This window comes from Lissotriton vulgaris, chromosome 4_1 (assembly GCF_964263255.1).
Source record: "Lissotriton vulgaris chromosome 4_1, aLisVul1.2, whole genome shotgun sequence".
NCBI lineage: Eukaryota > Metazoa > Chordata > Amphibia > Caudata > Salamandridae > Lissotriton > Lissotriton vulgaris.
The window spans coordinates 912218416-912244037 of record NC_141691.1 but is presented as its reverse complement, the minus strand read 5'-3'; the positions used below and the strand labels follow the sequence as shown (position 1 = coordinate 912244037).

The 25622-nt window shown below is 42.6% G+C and overlaps 1 protein-coding gene across 1 annotated transcript in view; it reads right to left on the bottom strand.

Annotated features, from left to right (window-relative positions):
- LOC147722710 (uncharacterized) overlaps positions 1–25622 on the bottom strand; it is an 819082-nt gene that overhangs the window by 351342 nt on the left and 442118 nt on the right. The window contains exon 5 of the mRNA XM_086967362.1: positions 11670–11816. Within this exon, the coding sequence (XP_086823488.1) occupies positions 11670–11816 (147 nt within the window). The remainder of the gene's footprint in view (positions 1–11669; positions 11817–25622) is intronic.

The following is a 25622-nucleotide window of genomic DNA, read 5'->3' as shown; positions in this document are numbered from 1 at the left end:
GATTGTAGGCGATTTTAATGTTCACCCATGCAGTGACCCCGAACTCACCGACATGGGTACTCTGGGGTGTTCATTGATTCGGGGACTTCACTTTGAGCATTCTGTACAGGGAGATGTTCTTAATGATATGCTCAAGGAGTATGATTTTCTCTCAGCTATGAGCTTTGCACCATCGTCCAGTAAACAAAAGGAACCGACTATTAAAGGTCGTAGTGGTGGATCATTCATAGACCATATTCTGATTTCCACAATTACCCTACCTTTCTTGCAGGGCTTCGCAATCTCAGTGCGTGCCTATAGTGACCATAACCCAGTGTGTGTATACTTGGGAAGGAGTATACTGAAGAAAAAGGACACAGGTTCAGGCACTTTAAAGCTAACTGATGGTAGGCGTCGGTTGAAATGGACCCAAGTAACCCCGTCCCTCTTTCATGAAAAGCTCCAAGAAGTTTGTGCAGTAGAATTTTCTTATTGTCTGAATCCCGATTCAACCGCTATGGTTACCCTCAATGCTTTCGATGGGATTGTCTCCAAAGTAGGGACTTTGCTATCTGTCCCGGGGCAAAATAGGACTTGCGGTGATCCCAAATGGTTCAGTCCGTTATGCTCGAAAGCTGCTAGAGACCTAAAGGCTGCATTGAAAGAAAACCCGAGGGATAAATTACAGATCCGCACTCTTCGTATTAATTCTAAAAAAGTGTTGGCCACCCGAAAAATGGAACTGAAGGAGGCCACATGGCGGGAGCTTTTAGATCCTTTGACTCTTTCCAGCAGTTCCAGATTTTGGAGTATTATTAATAGACCTCTCTTTACAACGGAAAGAGATGAGGAATTGGGCACCAATATAACGGAAGAAGAATGGGCGTCTCATTTTGATGCTATTTTTAAAAGTATATCAATTCTACGGCAGTTGCCAGTAAGAACACTGAATGAGAATGCAATCGTGTTTACTGTAAGAGAAGTGGAGGATGGTATCAATAATATTTCATGTAAGAAGGCTCCAGGTCCCAATGGTATCGCACCAGAGCTTTCTAAATCTAACCCCACTCTTTGGGCATCGATCCTGGTGGCGGTGAATAATGCAGCCGCCATGGAAGGGTGTCCAAAGTCATGGGGAGTCTCCACAATTGTTCCAGCATTTAAAAAGGGATACCGTACTGTACCTTGAATTACAGACCAATTTCCCTCATCGACTCCATGGTTAAGGTCATAGGTGGAGTCGTATTAAATAGATTGACTGCCTGGGCGGAAGAAAACAAGATTATTTCCGATATCCAGTATGGGTTCCGCCTAGGCCACTCGACCGTAGCACAATGTCTTAATCTCTATCTAATCCTCGGAAAGTACACCATTGCCCGCCAAGGGACAATCGACATGGCCTTCATGGATCTTTCCTCCACCTTTGACTGTGTCAACCGGGGAAAGTTGTGGCAGTCCATGAGGGCCATGGGGGTGGAGTCAAATTTGGTGGACTTCCTGATGGAATTACATAGAGATACTAGGGCGAATATCAGATATGCCTAGGACCTCAAGGTAACCAGGAATTTTAACACAGAAAGGGGTGTACGCCAGGGGTGTATTTTAGCCCCTTTCCTTTTCAACCTCTATATCAATGACTGAGACAAGACATTGTTGGACACTGGGGCTGATTTCCCGTATGTGGAACGCCGGGGACTGCCCGTCTTGCTATATGCAGACGACGCAGTCCTTTTAGCACGTAGCCCCAAAGGTTTACAAGCTCTGCTTGATGCTTTTCGTGGGTTTATGGCTGATAGAGATCTGGCCATAAATAACTCTAAATCTTACCTTACGCAATGCAGATAGGACTGCGCTCCAGAAAGCAGTTCCCCTTTAAGGTGAACAGAGAAAGAGTGCCAATATCCCGACCTTCTCCTATTTGGGAGTCCTACTAGATGATCGCCTGAACTGGGGCGCACTGCTATAAAAGAAAGGGGAGAGGTTACCAGGTCCAACGCAACGATATTTAACTTTGCAGCTAAAACGGGCAAACGTCCAGTGGCTGCAATGTTGAAGATCTATCAAGCTAAGAGTGTATTGATAGCTAGCTACGGGAGTGAAATATGGGGGTATACTGGTCTGGAAGGTATACAGGTGACGGAAAATAAATTTTTAAAGCAGCTTCTGGGTGTTCCTAAAGGGACTGCGAAATTAATTGTTCACGAAGAAACTGGCCTTCAATATATTTGTGATATCCTGGCTATGCGCCCCCTAATTATCCGGCTCAAATGTTGGTTAAACAAAAATGTAGACCTTACTCAAAAACTACTAAAAGAGACTTTGAGCCTGGACCACAAGATCGACATACCGTGGTTAAAGTATTGAAAGGGGTGCTTTAGCGAGCTGGGACGTCCGGACCTGTTTTTAACACCTGATTGCATTATTAGGGCAGACGTGGCTTTTGTAAAACACTCTTTTATTTTGCGCAAAAAAATGAAAAGAGAGGAGATGGAACTGTTAAAGAATAGTGTCCGCAAGCACATGGTGCTTAAGTCATCTCTAGAACTGGAGCCATACTTATTTTGGCCGTTATCTGCCCATGAGCACTTTTTACTAATCAGGTTTAGAATGGATTATTCCATCTTTTATTAGCTGTTCCGAAGGGGAGTTATAAAGGCAAAGTGCTAGCACCCTGTGGCTGCGACAATATGTCTCCGCAAGATCTGCTGCACTTTGTGTTCTTTTGTAAATGTTATGAAACCGCAAGGAGGCTTTTTTAAAAATCTCTTTTAATAAAGTTAAATTTTATACAAGTACGCCCCGCTCTCTATTTTCTACAACTATTAAAACCAGAATTTATTCCGTTTGTGGCTGGATTTCTAAAATATTCGTTAAGGTATAGAAAATGTTTGGAACCCTAAGGAACCTGGATGACGTATTTTATGAATTAATTAACAACTGAATCAATGTGATGCCCTCCTCCTTTTATTTATTGAATACATAATGGAATTACTGTACTGTATGTTTGGGAATCTATTTTGTGTCTTGCATATTTTTATAGACGATTTGTAATTTAATGGTAATATGTCATTTTTATGATTTCCTATTTTTTGAACCGAATAAAGTTTAATGAAATGAAATGAATAGTAGAACCTTTTTTGTTCTGCCAATAAATTTGGCGCCGCTTGATGAATCTCCACGAAATTTTCACAAAATGTCCCCTTATTGGTTCAGCTGCTGTGTTAAAGTTTCGGGGGATCCATCAAGCTGATGCCAAGAAAATAGTGGGGTGCCAAAACATGTTTTCCCAATGTTGTGTCTATGGGGATTTTTCATTTTTTTAACACAACCACAGCCCAAACTTCTGAACATAATTACACCGAATTCGGCAGAATGCTAAATTTTGGTCTCAAAAGTGTGCTTTTGGTGATTTGGTATAAATATTTTCAGTAGTTTCAGATAAATTAAAGTTTAAAAAATATACTTGCAGTGGACTCGCAGATCCTACTAAAATTTGATTGGCTGCCAACACTTCAACCAGGAAGTATTGGCAGCCATCTTGGGACTTGGCTTGAAGAAAAAAAGTAAAAAAGAAAGAAAAGGGGGCAGGGTAGGACTACCCTGATTTTCCAGATGTGGTGGGGAGCCCCACAGGGCACCACCAACCTTTTAAAGCATTTTTTTTTAAATTGTGAAGGACTCGCTGTGGATCTGCAGATCCATGGCAAAATTTGTTTAAAAAAAGACGTGCTGGCTCCTGCACGTCTTTTTTTAGAGCCCCCTGGTGAGCCAAAATCCAGGGGAATGAAGGAGGGGGGGCTCGTGGGGCCCCCTCTTGGGCTTATGCAAAGTCCCTGAGACCGACACCTCTCCAGGGCTGTAAACAATGAAAATGAGGGGGACCCGCTCAGCCCCCGCAGTCCTTGGGTCCGTCACCTTCCTGGGGCACAGAACTTTGTCAATGAAATGCAGGAAATGAAATTAAATTAAATGAAATTTGATTTGTAAAGCGCATGGCTGCCCTAGAACGTCCCAGCGCTACCTGACTGATAACAGAAAAAACTCTGAGAATCTGGAATATTAAGGGGTTTTAGGAAAAAGAAAAGTTTTAAGTGATTTTCTGAATTTAAGATGAGAAGATTAGTTCCGGATGTCCCTTGGGAGAGCGTTCCAGTTTTTTGCCGCATTTATAGAGAAGCGGCGGCCTCCTGTACGGGCCTTCCTCACTCTCGAGACTATAGCAAGATTGTCCCCGTCTGATCGGAGGGCCCAAGCCGGTCTGTAGGGACAAATCAAGTTTCTCATGGCCGGAGGGCCTTTGCCTTGCAGTGTCTTATGGGTGATACAAGATGATTTAAAAATGATTCGTTCATGGACTGGAAGCCAGTGGAGGGCTCTCAGCAATGGTTTGGCCGAGGCTCTTCTTGGAGCCCCCATAAGCAACCTGGCTGCTGCGTTGTGCACCCGCTGCAGGATATTAATCGTGGCTTTTGGTGCTGCCAGGAAAAGAGCATTGCTATAATCCAGTCTTGATAGAATTAGACCCTGGATTAATAGCTTCCTGGACTGAAAAGGCAGAAGGGGGAGAACTTGCCGTACTGCCCGAAGCTGGCCAAAGCATCCCCCTGCGACTTTCTGGGCATGTGTCCTAAAGGTTAGTTGGGGTTCGAACCAAACCCCCAGGCTTTTAATTTTCTCTTTAGGCTGGGGCAACTCACCCATGCAAGGCGGCCAATACTCTGTGGGCAAGGATGTAAATTGATGGCCCAAGACCATGATCTCAGTTTTAGCTCCGTTCAATTTGAGCTTTGATCCGGTCATCCAGGAGTAAATTGCAGTTAGGCAACCCGAGAGACTGTCTAAAACATCCCACTTGCTGTGTCAGCGAGACGACTAGTTGTGTGTCATCTGCGTAGGTGATGGATTTAATCCCAAAAGGGGCTACTATCGCCTCCAGCGGGGCCATGTAAACATTAAACAAAGTGGGGCTCAGGGACGATCCCTGGGGGACCCCACACTGGAGGGAGTAGACTTCGACATGACACCATTTTCCCAAATCCTAAAGGAACGTTTGTTCAAAAAGGATTCCAAATATCTAAGGCCTGACCCTGCAATGCCCAGTCTGGCAAGACGGTGGACCAATATTTCGTGGTCCACCGTATCAAATGCAGCGCTGAGATCCAGGAGGATCAGTGCCGCTGATCCCCCTGAATCTAAGATGCACCTTGCCTCCTCAGCCACCACTAAGAGGGCTGTGTCAGTGCCCTGTCCCGGGCGAAAACCCGTTTGGGAGTCGCTCAGTAAGCCATTACTTTCCAAGAATCCTGAGAGCTGTTGATTCACTAGCTTTTCAGCGATTTTGCCCAGTCCAGGTAACAAAGAGATCGGGCGAAAGTTAGCTAGATCGGTGGTGTCTAGCCCCGGTTTCTTTAGGAGAGTTTTAATTCTGGCCTGCTTCCAGCTAGGGGGTACTACCCCATTGGTAAATGAGGAGTTTAACAACTCTGTAGCAAGGGGGGCAATGGTACTTGCGATTTGTTTGAGGATGTGCATAGGCGCCGGGTCAGAAGGAGAGCCACTATTCACGGTGGATAGTGTCTTACAAAAGTCCTCCCTAGTGATGCATTTAAACACGTCCAACCGGGGACCAGTTGTCGGGAGCGGGGAAGTATTAACGCCTAAGATTGTGACAGTCTGTGGTAGACTATCAAGAATTCTTTGTATTTTATCATCAAAGAACTCCGCTAGCTGGTCACACCTTGCTTCGGTATCCTCGTTTGCGATTGCCGGGGCCGGGACTTTAAGAAGTTGCTTGACAATCTTAAACGTTTCCTTAGAGGAGTTAACCGATAGTTTAATTTTTTCCTCAAAGAAGTGTGCTTTAGTTTTCTGCCGTGCAATTTTATAGAGTCTCAAGGCAGACTGGTAGGAGGCTTTGCTGTTAACTGCCCAGTCTCTCCTCCAGATGCGTTCAGACTTTTTGCAGGCTTTTCTGAGGTCTCTAAGTTCTGTGGTGTACCATGGGGATTTAAAAGTACTGCTTTTTTTGTCACCATTTTGAGAGGCAGAACCGTGTTCAGGGCGCAATTGAGCCAGTTCTGAAAGTTTGAGTCTGCTAAGAGGGCATCTGATTCTGCTACGGGGGGCGTTTGTTCTAAAGTACGTGTCAGGCGAGTCAGGAGAGTTCCTATGCCATCCCCCGCTGCCCTGGGGGCTGCCGCCTCCCCGGGGCACATAAATATTTAAATATTTTAATATTTAAGGTGTATAAAGGGGTGTGGCTTTGGACCACCTCCCTGCAATGCAGATCTGTGGCGCTTAATGGAGGAACCTGGTGGAATAGTTGGACCCCAGGGACCCTCAGGATTCAAGGGGACTTAATTCCCCAACTAAAAACGTGCCACAGGGGGTGTTTGCACACTTGTCACATCAGGCCCCAGCCCCTCCCTTCACCACTGTGCAAACGGGCCCTTTGGCGCATTGTAAATTGGGGGATTAAGTCCCCTTGAATCCTGAGGGTCCCTTGGGTCCAACTAGCCCAACAGGTACCTCCAGTAAGAGCCACAGAGCTGCGTTGCAGAGAGGTGTAAAAAGGGGCGTGGCCTTGGACCACCAATCTGCAAAGCAGCTCTGTGCCGCTTACTGGAGGTACCTGGTGGACTATTTGGCCCCCAGGATTCAAGGGGACATAACCCCCAACTTACAACGTGCTAGGGGGCATGTTTGCACAGTGGTGCATGGAGGGGGCGGGGCCTGATATAAGAAGTTAGCAATCCTGCTGTGTGGGACTTACTGGTGGTAATAAAAGGGATAGTTGGCCCCCAAGGTTGACGTTGAGGGCTAACTACTCCTCCTGCTACCTCCAGTAAATCCCACAGAGTGGAATTGCTAAGAGGTGTTTCGGAGGCCAAGCTCACCTTTCTCCACCACTCTGGAAATGAGACTGGTATGTTATAGATAGAAATTAGCATTAAAAAAACATTGAAATTCACTGAAAAAAACATAGGTTTCAGGCACGTTATAACTAGAAATTAGCATTTAAAAAACCTTAGAAATTCACTGAAAAAAACATAGGTTTCAGGGACGTTATAGTTAGTTGGACATTTCACTCATACAAAACCAGAGAAATTCAGCCATTATAGTTAGTTGAGCTAATTATAATTCACGCCCCTGCAATGCAATGCACTGCTGATGACGTCACATATTACATCATTCATGACATGGTCAGTGACTTCACTTATGATGTCACTGATGACATCTCCAATGATACATCCACTGTAAAATACAGACTACCATCGACACACCAATACCAGCACTCACTGATTCCTAGGTCTACACACACATCCACTCATTCACCCATACAATCACTCATACATGCAGTCAGTCATCAATACAACACTATCATATGCACTCATACACCTATACAGACACTCACACGCCGCCACTCATCCATGGAATTACTCACACACCTAGTGAGTCATGCAAAGGATCAATCACACTGCCATTTACTCACCTATACAGTTATACACACACCACTTCACTTATTTATACAGATACTAATGCAAACTTACTGTCTAATATAATCACTGATACAAGTACACACTCATTGATACGGCCACTCTCACAATCACCGTATGGGTTCAAGAGTGCATGCGGAAACAGCTGTTTGGGTGGGTGAGTCTGTGTATGGATGTGTTGGTGAGTTGGTAAGTGAATGGATGTGAATCAACCACTCACACATCTATGCACAGAGTCACACACCTCTCACCAACACACACTCAGTCTCCCATACAAATACTCAGGCAACCAATCAATAACCCATATAGACACTCATGTAGCTACTGACCAACCCATGCTGCAGCTTACACAACAACACTCCTTTGTTGCTTGCCACTTTTTAAGGTTGCACCAATGAAATCACTTTTGCCGCAATTTAAACATGTTGTACTCTCAATAAAAGTTTGAATGAGGACTGAAGAAGGCAGAAAGCCGAAATGCATTTGCTCAAAAGAAATCATGAAGGTCCTGTGAGTGCTCCGTGCCTGTTTTCTGTTTTTTAAGCTTTAACATTATTATATATGTGTATATATATATATATATTTACAGCAGGTTTCCCCGGTCTCGGGGATGGGTGGAGTCGCAGACAAAAACGGCACTCAATCGCTTGCTTCAGTTGATTTTGGTGTTTATTTCATAAATCACAAATCCATTGGGGGGTCAAACAAAAAACAACCGACGCGTTTCGACAGCGTCCACCGTGACCAAGACAGCGGACGCTGTCGAAACGCGTCGGTTGTTTTTTGTTTGACCCCCCAATGGATTTGTGATTTATGAAATAAACACCAAAATCAACTGAAGCAAGCGATTGAGTGCCGTTTTTGTCTGCGACTCCACCCATCTCGAGACCGGGGAAACCTGCTGTAATTGTTAGCGGTTGGCTCAACCGCAGGAGCAACGCGACCAAGGAAAAGTAGCGCCTAGCAAAGAGGAAGGGAGCCAAGCGGTGGATATATATATATATATATATATATATATATATATATATATATATATATATATATATATACATATATATATATATATATATATATATATATATATATATATATATATATATATATATATATATATAGTCCAATCCCCCTTTCCTCCATGAAAAACGGATCCGACACATGCTCGGTGCTGTTTGCTGGTTTTTATTACCAAAATCAAAGCGCTTGGGTAGAATGTTGATAGAAACGCTCGGCAGATGCGTTTCAGCCTGTCGGCTTTCTTCAGTGCCATGTTTCTTCAAGTGAATATGATTCCACCTGGGGGCCAATTTAAAAGGGGTCACAGTCCACTCTGATTGGATTTGAGTGTTGACCCGGCCTCCGCATTTCACTTTCGCGCTGCTCCTCCTCTATATATATATAAATTCTTTGATATTGATATGTCATTTATAGGAGCACTGACTAATGACTCTTTGCATGATGCATGTTATATGTCTGAAGAGAAGGAGATAGGGCAACAGTTTAACATTGGAAAATAATAATATAGATACTGGTGCATTAAGGCTTGTCTTAATGAAAGCCCTGGAACCTATGGGCCAATGAAAGCTGAAACATTTCAACAAAGAAGAGGGCACAGGGCTGTCATTTCCCAACAAAACCCCACATGTATTTTTATCCATACCATGAACACCCATTGTTATGAGAGAAACCTGAGTGTTGCAAGTTACTTTTATCTCTTAGAAGACCTGGCAGGAAATTATCATATGTGATCCTTGGAAAATGGTCAAGCCCGGGCTAGTTTATATGATATGGACCATGAGGAGACACGACAATGAAATATGGACAATGGAGTCAGTGAGGAACTTTAAAAGGTTTCTTCACTTGTGGGTCAGACTCCTTTTTCCTTATCATGACTTGATTGCCATATTCACAGGCTACAGTTTGTAGGATTCCTTATTATGTGACATGTTCTCATCCAGGTAATAATGGTACAGAAATAACACTTTCATATTGACACTGAAATAGAGAGGGATCCCAAGGATAAGGAAAGCCAGAAAAATATAAGAGCTAAGCAGCAGCTGATGAGAAAAAGCACAACTCACCAGATGCTTAGCTGTTACCCTGACGTGCGATAACAAATCTGACAGGAGGAGCCTAGGTGTAAGAGCTCTGAAACTCCCCTCACCCCTCATTAGGTAGATATCTGGTCATACAATTAGGTGATTCGATTGCAGATTGGGATTGTTTCAATGTTATGTTAGTGTATGGGTATAGTGCTTTCTTGGCATTGATTACTGAGGGCTACTAGCCTGACAATGGGAAGTTATTCAAGCACATTAAGATATACAAAATTAAATGCTGGATAAATAATGGCTTTCTGATACTAGCAATAAGAGCTTGAAGTGTCTCATCCCTGGTGCATTCCTTCTGAGCCTGTGGAGAGTAGGAGTGAATGTGAATTAAAGGGTGAATGATTTGCATTAATACCCTTAAAGAGTCTTGCTAGAAGAACAGCATGCTACTCCAGATGTGGCAAAATGTTTGTCTGCCAGTTTTCCGACTTTTCCCTTATGAGCCGGATGCACTCAGTGTGTAACAGCAGGGGGAAAGCCAGTGCTCATGTTTCAGCAGTTCGAATTTAGCATTTTGTTTGCCTTCATAAACAATATTATAATATGTGCTCTATTCCAATGGGCTGGGTACTGTTGGAGATCCACGAAGCCAACACAGGGGTTGCACAACAGCTTATATTTTTTTCTAACATTATTAGATAATTGAAGAAGCAAAGGGTGATGGTAAAAATGTTAAAATGTCTATAAATACCTACAACTCCGACACCCTCTACGCACCTACAGGCACCACATTCCCAGATTTCAGTCCCCTCGAAGCCCAAATCCTGATGGGGAACCTTGGAAGAGGAGGGGTATCTAAGATATATCATTCACTGGTTAACAACTCCCCAACCTCCCTAGATCCCTTAGACGCCGCTGGGAACCATGGCTTTACTCCCTTGAGGATGAGGATTGGAGAGATGCCCTGATGGCCCCCCGGGTGATCACTATCTCGGCCAGGCTCCTGTTGGTCCAATTATACTACCTCCACTGCGCATACCACATCCCTGTCCGCCTACACCGTGCAGGTTTTCAGCCCTCCCTGCCTACCCACGGGCCAAGACAAAGCCTTCAGACTTCTATCACATGGTCTAGTCTTGCACCATCCTTACACCATACTGGTCGGCAACAGCATCAAAGCTGATCACCTTACTAGGCTGGGAGGTCCTGCTCTGCCCCCAGCCCCACTCCTGGGAGTCATGGAAGGCTTAGACGGCTCCCAGATGGATAAAATACTTCTAGGGACGGCTACTATGGTAGCCAAGTGAGATATTGTGGCTGCAAGGAAAGACCCTGCCCCCCCCCCCCACTAGAGCTAAATGGAACAGAGGTGTGGGCTGGTGCACTGTATAAGAAAAACCAGTCTACGAAGCAAGAGGCAGTCCTGCCGAATATGGTTGCATATGGGGTAAATGACTAGAACAGATACTGTAATATGTATAGGGTGGTGTCAAATCCTAGGGTTGGGTTTGATGATAATCAGTAAGTCAACATGAGGCAAGTCTACTGAGAATAGTGTCTGTAATTTATTAATTTATGTTGCAGGGCAAAGAAATATGAGGCTTCTGTTTATGTTCCTATAAACTAATAACATTGTTTATCATTTTTTTTTAAACGTTCTGTAAATGGGAAGGAATTTTCAATTGGAGGCTGAAAAATTAAATTATTATCCTTAGATTGAGTCGTGGATCAGTGCAAGTGCATCAGATGGACTATAGTAAAGGGGGAAGAATGGCTACAATTCACTTTAGAAAAGCTCACATTTTCCCATTAAAATTCAGACTTTTCGAATATTTGTTTGTGAATTAAATAAAATATTTCATAATTTATGTATTTGTTAGATCAATGCTTTTTACTGTTTCTTTTGTGTAATGTTTGGCATTTCAAATTCTCAAACATTATTTATGCTGGGGTCCCTGGCTTACGGTATTGCCCCAGGAGGTGCCTTGAATTATAATAAGGATTCAGTGAGGGGTCCTTGAGTTCCAGCAGTGATTAAGTGGGGTCCACACAAGTCAGTAAGTTAGGAAACACTACTCCAGTCCATTGTACTAGCTGAGAATAACTTAAAGGTGAACTTCGTAATACCTTAGAAGGTATTCCTTACCTTACACTTTTCTGTTTGTGGTTCAGCTTTAATGGGGACTCGGTTGTACCTGACATCTTTTATCGAATCAGGCAGATGCCATTCTTTCGCCATACTTGAAGGTTGATGAATTTGCTGGAACAGCCAAGGTATCTGATTATACTGCAGCTGCAGATGTGTGGGACAAACAAGACAGATATAGAAGTCTCATTCACTCAGTTTGAGTGCAAGCATTTCTTAGCCACATTTTTCACCTGATAATTCTGAACAGAAACGCCACAGAAGAAGTTAGTGTCCTGTTAAAATGGTCTTCAACATGAATGACAAATCAGAATCATGTGGAACAAATTCATCTCACGATATGTGTGATTTTTTAAAATATTTTTACCATCTCTTTATGTTATACACTTCAAATAACTATTAATAACTACAGTCTCCATTACAAGTTTTGTACATGTTTTACCACTAAAACATGTTTTAAGCCGTAATATCTTTCTGTACTACTACAAGTGAATTAGCAAGTGATAACACATCCCACGTGAAAATACCAAGTAAAATAGCCCTGCATCATTGCGTGTGGTACATACGACATGTGAAAATAGAAGTGCTGGGGTTACAAATGCTGAACAAGAGGGAATGCATGGTAAATTAGCACCACAGTTCTCCTGCTCCCCAGAGCAGGTGGTAAATGTTGCATATCATAACATAAAAAAGCAGCACTAAAATCAATAACAACACAGTCGAAAGGTGGAATGCCAAAATACACAATGTAACAACCAACAACGACATACATCTTCATTGGAAAATGCTGTATATAAAAAGCTATTATAGCGAACCAAATGATCCACACACAGCATTTTCAACAAGACTAGTTATTTTTTTAATTCACAGGATACTGCAATGATGTACAATGGCCTATAAATGCACTCCACACCTACCCTCAAGCAAGAACATATTTACCAGTAATTCAGACTAGATAGATTTCACATTCTGAACCTACAAGTCCTTCTGCAACCAAAGGAGTAACCTTCTCAGCACCAAAGATCACTGCCACTCTGTAGGAGAAGGCCCACACTTGTTAGGAGATACCTAAATCCCCTCAACATGTCCCAAGACGGCACTCTAACTACATAACGTCTGGACATGGGTGGGTTATCTAGGGGCATATTATTAGGGACGGCGTTAAAATTATCGCCAGTTTAGCGGCAGTAAACTGCCGTTAAAGCGGCGATAATGGGCTTGATAATATGCCCTGGAGAATTCCAGTAGAAGCTCATGGTCACACCAGGACATTAACTTTTATTGGAATTCTCTAGGGCATATGATCAAGCTCATTATCGCCGCTTTAGCAGCAGTTTTCTGCCGCTAAACCAGAAATAATTTACAACGCCGTTCTTGATAATATGCCCCTTAGAGTTTGGCAGATCAGGAGCCCTGCTGTAAATTGGTAAATAGTACTTCAAGATCTCAGTAGTAATGGCCCATCCTATTTAGGGCAAGGACACAGTCACACATTGGTAAGGTATAGCAAACTCAAGCAGAGAAAGTACTATGGCCCACTGCAAACATTGAAAATTCCTTCCGTGTCAGGGTTCTTGGTATTTTGCTGTTAAGAAATAACCTTGCCAATGTGAGTATTTGTTTCATAAAAGTAAAGTTAATGACCATGCATGTCTGGAAAACAACATCGCAGTTCCGCTAGACAAGCAGATTAGACAAAAGTGCTTCCGTCAACGAGGCAAATGCATTTTCATTCTCTCCAGGAAGGAAAGGCTTGCTACATTTCTAAATGTGAGCAAAGTTATTTTGCCATGCTCTAAATGAGCCCCACTGACCCAATATCGAATCTCCTGAATGCCATTGGGGATAGGCTGCAGTCTAAAATCATAGCTGCCAAGGTGTCAGATTTCTTGTGTAATGTTTTCATAAATTCAGTGTAATTCAGAGTGAAACTCAACAACTATGTGTGACAATTTCTCTCAAGAAAAAATTAAGCAACCGGAGGAGGGAAAAAAATATTATAGGGAAGAACACCCATTTGAACAACAAGAGACTCTAAAAAGATCTTAAAAGTGCTGCAAAGAACCAGAAAGGGAAGGGAACTAACAGGAGTGTCATAGCCGCCAAGTTTTCATATTGCACATTTGCATCGTTTTATTGTACTTATGAATCACATTTTGCTGACTAATGTGTTGACACCATGAGTGACACTTTCTCACCAGAAAAACTAGCCAATGAAGTCCAAATAAAAAGCGAAATATCACAAATTACCGCCTTTTGAGCAATGAGAAGCACTAGCCTGACTATATGGTCCATTCTTACATCATTAACAGCCATTTGAAATAGCCCAACCCAACCTAGTGTATTCTAACTGCATTGGCAGCATCATCATCAGGCATCAGAAACAGCTAGCCTGACCCAGTGTTCAAACCCTACAGAATTACAACAGGTCTACCCCTGCTCAAAGCCATTTGACCCTTTACATCCTTCAGAGCAAGCCCATGTTATGTTTTGGTATGCTGTGTTATGTTACTGTCCATTTCATAAGCACACCTTCACCAAACGGTCTCTTGGCGTTAGGAAACTGATCAGCTTCCCTCCCTACTTATTGGTAAGCTTGTCTGAAAAAACATGTCTTCAGAGATATCCTGAATCTAGTGAGTTCAGTAGTGGACCTAAGGTCCAGGGGCAGGCTATTCCACACCCAAGGGGCGATAACGGTAAACCTACGCACTGTGATCCTTTTTTTTTTACAAGAGGGGATACCCAGGAAGTGAAAGTCACTAGATCTTAGTGCACTAGTAGGGCAGTATTTTATGATCTGAGATTTCACAAATGGGGGATAGTTCAGGTAGAGGGCTTTAAAGACTATACAACATACTTTAAACATTATTCTCTGTCCCACAGGCAGCGAATGAAGGTCCATGGTCACCTGGATGATGTGGCCATGTTTGGGCAGATTGTGGATCAGCCGTGAGGCCTGATTTGGGATTAACTGGAGCCTAAACATCAGGACCTTGGGGAGACCCAGATAAAGCGAATTGGCATAGTCAATTCTGTACATGACTAATGCCATTATTAGGTGGGTCTGAGGCTACCTGGTAAGAATATTTTAAATATTTTTTATGAGTCGGAGCCAGCAGAAGCTAGCTGAAGTCACTGCTCCTACATGTTGCTTGAGGGATTGCTCCTCATCGATAATAATGCCTAAGCTTTTTACTGCCATTTTGGGTTCAGGGGGAGCCCATCTCCCCGGGACAGAACGAGGGGTCCAATAATCCATCTTACTTTATGTGATAATTATTTCTGTTTTATAAGAGTTCAACTTCAGATGGTTTCTGTTCATCCAATCCCGAATGAACAGAATAGTGTCCTGAAACTGCTGTCGAGACGTGGGACTATCTTTAATCAAGAATAACACTTGCATGTTATCTGCATCGTTAAATATGGTGATATTCTTATTTTTGAGGGCATTGATCAAGGGGCGAATATAGATGTTAAAGTGGTGAGGAGACAGCGAAGAGCCTTTGGGAACCCCACAATTCAGTTGTACCTCAGTAGAAGAAAAAGAAAAAGGGGGTAGCCAGTTCAGCGCTGAGTTCCGATAACCTGCGGCCCTGACCTGGTCAGCCAAGATAATATGGTCAACCGTCTCAAAAGCTGCAGACGGGTCCAGTAGTACTAAGGCTTGAGTATTGCCGTTATCTACTTCCCTACGCATGTCATCAACAACAGACATGATCACTGCTTCTGTGGAATGTACCGGCCGAAAACTTGCTTGAGCTGGGTCCAAGAAGCCTGACTCCTCAATGATTAAGCATAGATGTCGGGCTACACTAGCCTCAAGTAGTTTAGCCATACAGGGTAGGAGAGAGATAGGCCGGAAAATTTTCATATCGTTGGGATCAGCTCCAGCTTCCTTTAGGATTGGTGCAATAGTTGCTTTTTTGAAAGACTTTGGGGCCACTACCAAATTAATGGATTGATTGAAAAAAGATAGTACAAGGTCAGCAAACTGAGTACATTCTGCTCCCAGACCCTTTGGGTGACAAATATCATTTGGTGAACCTGACTACACCTTTGTCTATAGGTAGACTAGGTCCTCTTGCACTAGTTTGGGGAAGCAAGTACTCAATTGACTGTTCTCCTAACCTAATGGTAGATTATTCAGTGAGGGGCAAGGGGAATGCTATTGTTGATAGCTTCAATTATGTTGACAAAGAACGCATTGAGGGAGTTGCACAGATCCTGGGTAGGTATAACCGGAATGGTATCTCTAGCTGGGTTGGAGAGATCAGAGACAATCTTAAATATCTCTTTGAATATACTAGAGGCATTCATGAGTTTGCTGGCAAGTACCTAGTCCACCAATTTATTTCTGCTTGTCAGAGATTAAGTTTGACTAAGTTCAGGTCATCAGAGAAACATTTGTTGGTCTCATTGCACCTTGGTGCTCTAGATCTATGGAGGGTAATATGATCATTACAAACCACCTTCAGCCAGCTTTTAATGTTGTGCTCATAAGCTTCTATGTTCTCCTTCGGCGCAGGTTAAGACTTACTTAATACCTCACAGAAGGTTGTAAGGTTGACCCAAACCCAATTTCTTGAGAATATAGTAGGACCAATAGGGGGCTGTTCCAGTGTGGCAGAGTCACTGAGAAGGACAGCAAATGATGATCTGACCAGCGGCAAGGGGCGATACTCAAATTCTTCACAGGGAATTTGGTGGTCCAAATCTGATCCAAAATGTGTCCTTTGATATGCGTTGGGCTATTTACTAATTGTTCCAGATTTAAGTCATTCAGGACAGCCGTAAGATCTGCAACTTGCTGCCCCCCTTCTTCCTCATTAGCCCACTAGTTGAAACCTCCAATTATGAGAACATTAGCATGATCGACAATTAGAGACATCAGAGATTCTGCAAGGGCCTGAGAAAAAGCCGGCATATGGTTGGAAAGTCTATATAGCAGAACGCATATAAGGGACGAGGACGAAGATTCCCAGTGGATGACTGAGTTCTCCACAGAGGGGAGCTCTAAAGAGTTCACCGTTCATCTTAACAAAACAGAACTCTTTCTTGATAATAGCCTCGCCCCCCCCCCCTCTTCCCAGTGGCGTTATTAGTTTGTTAGATATCGTACTGATAGGGAAGAGCTGAAAGTATGTCTGGGGAGGACTGTTCCGTAAGCCATGTCTCTGTTAAGAACAGGATGTTTGGGGACTGAGACTCCAGGAGAAAAAATATCTCATCCTGGTGCTTCACTAAGGAGCCACAACCTGGAGATTAAGTAGATCAGACTTGTGTATTCTGAGGGTAGTGCCCGGGGCTGGCTTAGTTGTTAGAAGGTTACAAAGGCTACTAATCCCTCGAGTCCCTTGTTGAGGGGGTGCAAAGACTCTTAAATCCTTTAGTACCATTGTGAGTGAGGGAGGAATGTTATACCTTACTCGATTGTAGCCCAATAGTTAGTTCCTGAAATAGATGGTGGCAGGGCATAATGACTATCCCTTGGCCCCATCTGGATATGCTGCTTCTTATGTAGGTGTGGCAACTGGTCCTTCCACTGCCTACATCCAAGCAGGATTCTGATTGGATCCCCCAGTGGCCAATCAACCCTCGGCTTGCCCTCTGAAGCGAGCTACACCGTCCCGAGCTGAGAGGTCAGATAAGCCATGGTATAATGTGTTGTCAAATTCAAATTCACAGTAACATTAGGTGCATGCAGAGCAAACACTTCCGAAAACATAAAAACAAATCCAATTGGAGGTAAAAAGCTCATCCAGGTAAAGACACAGTTACCAGAACCAAAGTGGCTCTGCCAGGTCCATTCTAGCCCTATTAACCCCCAACAGAACCAGCCTGGTCCTGTACAGTCACATTCTCAACCTGATCATGCCAGCCCTGTCAAACACCAAAAATATTCACACAAACCAGCCAGTTCGAGCCATTCTAGCTGCATGTACATCCACCAGAACCAGCCAATAGTGTTTCTAATTGGGTGTTCTTTTTCTGGCCTAACCAGTGTACTAATGTCCCTGCAAAAAGCCTATATTTTCCCTCATATCAGTGCATGTTTACAATTGAAAACATAAGAGTAAAGCAGTATAAAATGTGTTCCAGAACGTCTTTAATGGTCCGTGGCTGGTAAAGTAAACAAAGGAAGAAAGGCAGTGTTAAAAAGGAATATGGACAATTTTCTATGAACTATTTTCTTATCATGTGTGGGTCTTCAAATAATTTTCAAGCATGGTTCACTGGAAAAGGTGACAAGGCTACTGGCATATCCCACTTCACCTTGACCCGGAACCTTTTTTGACTGCCGAAAGGGGTTCTGGTACGACCGCTGGTTGGTGGAGACATTTTGACTATATCCTGGACCTGCACGGCCTCGCCCAAAATGGCGCCGGTATAAATGGGACTCGCAACTCCTTGTTGTGTACTGGTTGCCCAGCCTTGATATCACAAGATATGTATGCAGTTTTGAAGCACATGGCAGGCGGGGACGAGTACTGATTGAACATTTGGACATCCCTATTGATATTAAGTTCTGATGTGTTATTGATTACTGTACTATTGAAAGTTCGAATTAACGTCACCCATGGTACTTGCCCGCAAATGTATATCTAGATAATTTTATTGTAACTGGCCCTGTCGTACTTTAATTATAAAATTTACGTCCACCTATTCTGCAACTGTTAGACACCTTAGTTCTTGCAACCTAATGGCCTGCCCGTTACGTTCTTCTACAGTGTAAATATCCCCTCATCATATACGATTCCAGTTTGCTTCGTGGCCGGCCCACGTGGTTATAGGCCCGTATTTGTATACTGACATTTTCACAATAAAGGTTTTTAAAACAAAACATGGTAGTAGTACCTAGATTGGTAAAGTTTTGAATATTAGCCACTGTTTTCGAATCAGTAAAAGGCAAGTGAAATAAAGCAGCCCAATTACATGACGGTTAAAAGGTATAATACGCAGGAATGCTGTAAACATAAATGGTCAAGGGCTGTTGTGTTTTCCACTCCTGCAACATAAAGTGATCAATAAGAATCCGATATTCAGGCCTATCAGTGACTAAGACAGCAGGCCGAGCCTCTTTTGCTCAACGGCTCCCTCATGGGACGAAGAAACGCCCTTTTTCTCGAAATAGGAATATTTTACTTGCAGGACAGTTGTAAATTTCCCGGGAAAATACATTAGCCTGGAACATTGTTAGTGATAAACTGTAAATGCATCTGGGTCCTTTGCTTTACAAGTCAGAGTTTGAAAAAAAAAGGTGGGGCTTTCATCATTTGGGAAAAAAAAATGTTCTAAACCAATGAAAAGTGTTATTTTTAAGTCATATGACCAAGCCTTCCATCATTAGGAAACCCAAAGTAAAATGAAACAATGAAAAGTTTTATAAACAAGTCACATGACCTGTTATGCTTACGTTACGCGGTCCGCGCCGCGCCCCGGATCGCTTCCGGGTGCTCTAACGCGGCGCGTCATAATACGCATTACGCGGTAAGGTGTTACGTCGCGCTTACGCGACCCGTCACAATGTTGATTTCTAACGCGGTAGTTGCGCTAACGGAACGTTTACCGGTTCGCGGACCGGATCGCGGAACAAAATGAAGCTAACGGGAAGCTGCCCGGTTTTGCGGACCGGCAGCGAAACAAAAAAAATAATTTAAAAAAAAATAAAAAAATATATATATTACAAAAATATAAAATATATTTTTGAATTAGAATAAGAATACATTTTACAGCTTTTGATATTTGCTATTTAAAAACCATTGAAATTCACTGAAAAAACCATAGGTTATAGACCATGTATAGTTAGGGATTAGCATTTACAAAACCTTGAAAATTCACTGAAAAAACCATAGGTTATAGACTATATATAGTTAGGGATTAGCATTTACAAAACCTTATTTTACTCGCACAAAACCATTGAAATTCGCATATATAGTTAGTTGCACTAACTATATATCGCGCACCCGCAATCCACTGCTGATCATGTCACATATTACATCATTCATGACATGGTCAGTGACATCACTGATGACATCACTGATGACATCTCAAATGACATCACCGATGACATCACTGATGACAACATCCAGTGACTGTATGTTTCTGTAAAGTTAAAATATGTCTGACATATTGAAGAATGAGTGGATGTATAAGTGTCTGGATGAAGGATTTAGTAGGTGCATGACTGACTGTATGAGTGAGTGATTAAATGTGTCTCACTGAGTGCATGGGTTAGTGACTAAACTGTCTTAATTTGTGCATCATTATGTCTGTTGTTCTGTAAACTGCTGCATGTGTTGATCAGTAGCTATATGAGTAACTATATGGGTTATAGATTGGTTGCCCAAGTATTTGTATGGGAGACTGAGTGTGTGTGTGGGTGGCTGGGAAGTGTGTGACTGTGCATAGATGTGTGAGCAGTTGATTCACTAGATGTATGGGTTCAAAAGTGCATGTGGAAACAGCTGCATGGGCGGTTGACTGTGTGCATGAGTGTATTGGTGAGTGAATTGATATCTCGGTGCTACATGTCAAAGTGAGTACATATGTAAAACACAGTACATGTGAGAGTTTGCATATATAAATAACTGTGCGTAAGAGCCAGTGAATGTGTGAGTGGCTGTATGGATCATTGTGAACTTGTATCAGGGATTGTATAAGAGAGTAAATATGTGTTAGTATATGTTTGAATAAGTAAGGTGTGTATACCTGTATAGTTGAGAAAATTGAGGTGTGATTGATTCTTTGCATGACTGACTAGGTGTGTGAGTAACTCCATGGATGAGTGACAGTCTGTGAGTGTCTGTTTACACTGAGTGTATCTAAGGTTATATTAGAGTCTGAAGAGGTTCATCGTATTATCACATGAATAATGTCATCAGTGATGTGATCAGTGATGTCATTTGAGTTGTCAACAGTGATGTCATCAGTGATGTCATTTGAGATGTCATCAGTGATGTCATCAGTGATGTCACTGACCATGTCATGAATGATGTAATATGTGACATGATCAGCAGTGGATTGCGGGTGGGCGATATATAGTTAGTGCAACTAACTATATATGCGAATTTCAATGGTTTTGTGCGAGTAAAATAAGGTTTTGTAAATGCTAATCCCTAACTATATATGGTCTATAACCTATGGTTTTTTCAGTGAATATATATATATATAGATATATATATATATTCACTGAAAAAACAATAGGTTTCACACCAGTTATAGTTAGCTGGAAATTTTATTGACATAAAACCATTGAAATTCCCACGTTATAGTTAGTTGGACTCACTATAACCTGCGCGCCTGCAATGCACTGCTGATGACGTCACATATTACATCACTCATGACATGGTCAGTGACATCACTCTTGACATCACTGATGACACCATCCAGTGAATGTGTGTCTTTCTGGAAAATATATATTTTTTTTATATGTATTTGTAAAGTACGATGGAAGAATAAATGGTTAAATAAGTGTGTAAATGTATGTTTGTTTTTAAAAGAATTGATTGGTTAACTGCCTTATTAAGTGTATCTTAGTGAAAACATATATTAGCAAGTAACTTTTATATATTGAAATGTATGTATCAGTGTTTCACTTTGTGTATAAGTGGCTGTATGGGTTGGTGACTGACTCACTGTTTGTATGTGTTTTGAAGACAGCACATGTACAGGACTGTATGGATGGATGAGTGTGTATATGTGTATGTTAGTGAGTAAACGACTGTCTCACTATTGTCTTTTTCAGTAACAACATATGTTTTAATCTAGTATATGTGAGTATTGATTTATAAAACTGAGTATATGTGAGAGTGAGAGATTATAAGAGTTCCTGTTTAAATTAGTATGTGTTTATATAAGTGATTGTTTAAGAGAGTAAGTATGTGTAAGTATTCTTAGAAGTAAAGTGGTAGTGTGTGTATAGCTGTATATGCAAATAAATGAATGTTCATTACTTTTTTGCATGTGTGAATATGTGTGTGAGTAACTTTTGGATGACTGTCGGTGTGTAACAGGATGTATAGGTGTATCACTACATATAATGAGTGAGTATATGTATGAGTGACTATATAGAACTGTTTGTGAATGAGTGGATGTGTATATAGATGGTGGAATTACTGAATTGTTTATTGTAACTGGTATGGGTATCTCCACTTTTTTGAAAATGTTAAATACTATTCTTGAATATGTGTTTCAAGGCTCACATTACACTGAAAGGAGGTCTGTCACTCTGTCACAAGGATGGTGTCATCAGTGATGTCATGAGTGATGTCACTGACCATGTCATGTTATGTTATGTTGTTATGTTAAATTAATTTATTGAGCGCACTAACACCATTAGGTTCCTTGGTGCTATACAGAGGGAGCAGGGAGGAGAGACAGAAAATAACATAACAGAGGATAACAACTAATTGTACGCTTCAGTGAAAAGGTGCGTTTTAAGGGAAGATCTGAAACTGGAGTAGGGGGAGGACAACCTAAGAGAAAGGGGTAAGGAGTGATGTAATATGTGACGTCATCAGCAGTGCATTGCAGGCGCGCAAGTTATAGTGAGTCCAACTAACTATAACGTGGAATTTCAATGGTTTTATGTCAGTAAAATTTCCAGTTAACTATAACTGGTGTGAAACCTATGGTTTTTTCAGTGAATTTAATAGGTTTTTTAAATGCTAATTCCTAACTATAACTGGTGTGAAACCTATGGTTTTTTCAGTGAATTTCTTAGGTTTTTAAAATGCTAATTCCTAACTATAACTGGTGTGAAAACTATGGTTTTTTTTCAGTGAATTTTATAGGTTTTTTAAATGCTAATTCCTAACTTTATATAGGGCCTCATACCTATGTGTTTTTTATTGAATTTCTAAGATTATTTATTAGCAAATGTCTATAGCTAAGAAAGAAATTTTTTTCTAAAAATGAAACCTATATTGTATATTAATATAATACTTTTTTTTAAAGTATATTCATTTTTTTTTTTATATTTCACCCTGGAGCGCTCCCGGTGTGCGTACCGGTAAGTGCACCGGTGAGCGCAGTAATTCAGCGCGCGTACCGGGCACGTCCCGGGAGCGTACCAAAAAAAAAAAGAAAAAAAAATAATGAAGGAGTGAGCATGAGCAAAGGGGACAGAGATAGTGGTGTAAAGAGAAATAGAGCTAGAGGGAAGAACACAGAGAGACTGTGTAATAGAGAGAAAACAGAGAAAAAGGTATAAGTGGAAGTAACTGAGAAAAGGAAAATGAATAAGGGAGCAAAAGATGAGAAGAAAGAGGAAGAAGACTAAAGCAGAGGTTCTGGGAGAATGTGAATGGGTGATGAAAGTAAAGGATGGGGAATGACGGGTAGTGACGGAACCAGAGAAAAGGAACAGCGGTGACAGAGGCAAAGAAAAGAGCAGTGAGTGTAAGTAAAGAGGGGTGAAAGAGGGTGGATAAAAGTGAATAAGGGTAAGACATGGGGAGTGACAGAGAGAAAGAACAGAGAAAGTAAAGGAAGGAGTGACAGAAAGGCACTAAGTGAACCAGAAAAAAAAGGTAAGTGAGGGAGTGTGGGTGAGCAGGGGCACTGAAAGAAGTTGAATGTGGTAGGAAAGTAAGGAAAAGAGAAGTAAACATGGAGGATAAGAATAAGTGAGGGAAGCAGAGTAAGGAAACAGGAGTGAGGTAGGGTGAGAGAAAAGTAGTGAGGTTATAACAAAGGGTGATGACAAACTACATTTTTTAGTCACACTTACCATATAATTAATGTAAACTTAATTGCATGTTTAAACTACACTTTTTAAAGAAAAAAAAAGTTATAATTAGTAAAATATATATTTTAAAATAGAAGAAACAGGTCAAGAGGTAAAAAATCAGGAAAATTAGTGTGGGACCATGGGAATACAATATAAATTACACAATGCAAACTATAGAATAACTTATACAACATGTTAGATAGTTTATTTTTGCTGTTCTCAGAATATATTGAATTTCACTAAAAACAGTGAGTTCAAACTCTTCATCATATAACAGCGGGAAAAAACCCACAATCTAAAAGATTGTGTTTTAAAAACCCATATAAACTTACAAATCATATATGTACACGAATCTTTGATTCACTTACTTTTCCTTGAGGCCAAATAGTAGATAGTGAAGGTCCTTTTCGTTGGAAAATACTCTGCTGTTCTCTAAAACTTCCATTTCATCGACTTTCGATGAAAAAAGCTCTAAGAACATCTGAAATAATTCTCAACGTTTTCATTTTCCTCCTTGTGTTAAGTTATAACTTATTGCTCATACCTTCAACTTTCCTTACGGCCAAATAGTGTCAGATATATGAGTATATTTTGCAATTTCTCTAATTAAACTCTGAAATTACCGTTTACCCGAAGTTTTCAAAGAAAACCTCATATAACATTTTCACAATGCTTAAAAACTTCATATTCCCTTTTTTGATCACTCATGTTCAACATTTCCTATAATACTGATATCACTTACTATGAGATCCACTTACAGTACCTATATGAGATAAAATAATTTTAAACATTAGACTAACTAAGTAACTAACTTTTATTAACGCACACACCGCCAGCCAAGCACCACTCCACGCACACCGCAAGCCAAGCGCCACTCACCGCCAGCCAAGCACCGCTCCACGCACACCGCCAGCCAAGCACCACTCCGTGCACAGACAGCAAAGTACCACTCCACGCACACCATCCAGCCAAGCGCCACTCCGTGCACAGACAGCCAAGTACCACTCAACGTACACCACCAGCCAAACGCCACTCCACACACACCGCCAGCCAAACACCACTCCACGCACACTGCAAGCCAAGCGCCACTCCACAGACACCACCAGCCAAGCGCCACTCCACACACACCACCAGCCAAGCGCCACTCCACACACACCGCCAGCCAAGCACCACTCCGTGCATAGATAGCCAAGTACCCCTCCACGCACACCGCCAGCCAAACACCACTCAGCGCACACCGACAGCCAAGTACCAATCCACACACACCGCCAGCCAAGCACCACTCCGTGCACATACAGCAAAGTACCACTCCACGCACACCATCCAGCCAAACGCCACTCCACACACACCGCCAGCCAAGCACCACTCCGTGCACAGACAGCCGAGTACCACTCCACACACACCCCCAGCCAAGCACCACTCCACACACACTGCCAGTCAAGCACCACTCCAGGCACACTGCAAGCCAAGCGCCACTCACCGCCAGCCAAGCACCGATGCACGCACACCGCCAGCCAAGCAGAACTCCGTGCACAGACAGCAAAGTACCACTCCACGCACACCATCCAGCCAAGCGCCACTCCGTGCACAGACAGCCAAGTACCACTCAACGCACACCACCAGCCAAACGCCACTCCACACACACCGCCAGCCAAACACCACTCCACGCACACTGCAAGCCAAGCGCCACTCCACAGACACCACCAGCCAAGCGCCACTCCACACACACCACCAGCCAAGCGCCACACCACACACACCGCCAGCCAAGCACCACTCCGTGCGTAGATAGCCAAGTACCCCTCCACGCACACCACCAGCCAAACACCACTCAGCGCACACCGACAGCCAAGTACCACTCCACACACACCGCCAGCCAAGCACCACTCCGTGCACAGACAGCAAAGTACCACTCCACGCACACCATCCAGCCAAACGCCACTCCACACACACCGCCAGCCAAGCACCTCTCCGTGCACAGACAGCAAAGTACCACTCAACGCACACCACCAGCCAAGGGCCACTCCACACACACCGCCAGCCAAGCACCACTCCACGCACACTGCAAGCCAAGCGCCACTCCATGCACACTGCAAGCCAAGCGCCACTCCACGCACACCGCCAGCCAAGCACCACTCCACGCACACCGCCAGCCAAGCACCACTCCGTGCACAGACAGCCAAGTACCACTCCACGCACACCATCCAGCCATGCGCACCTCC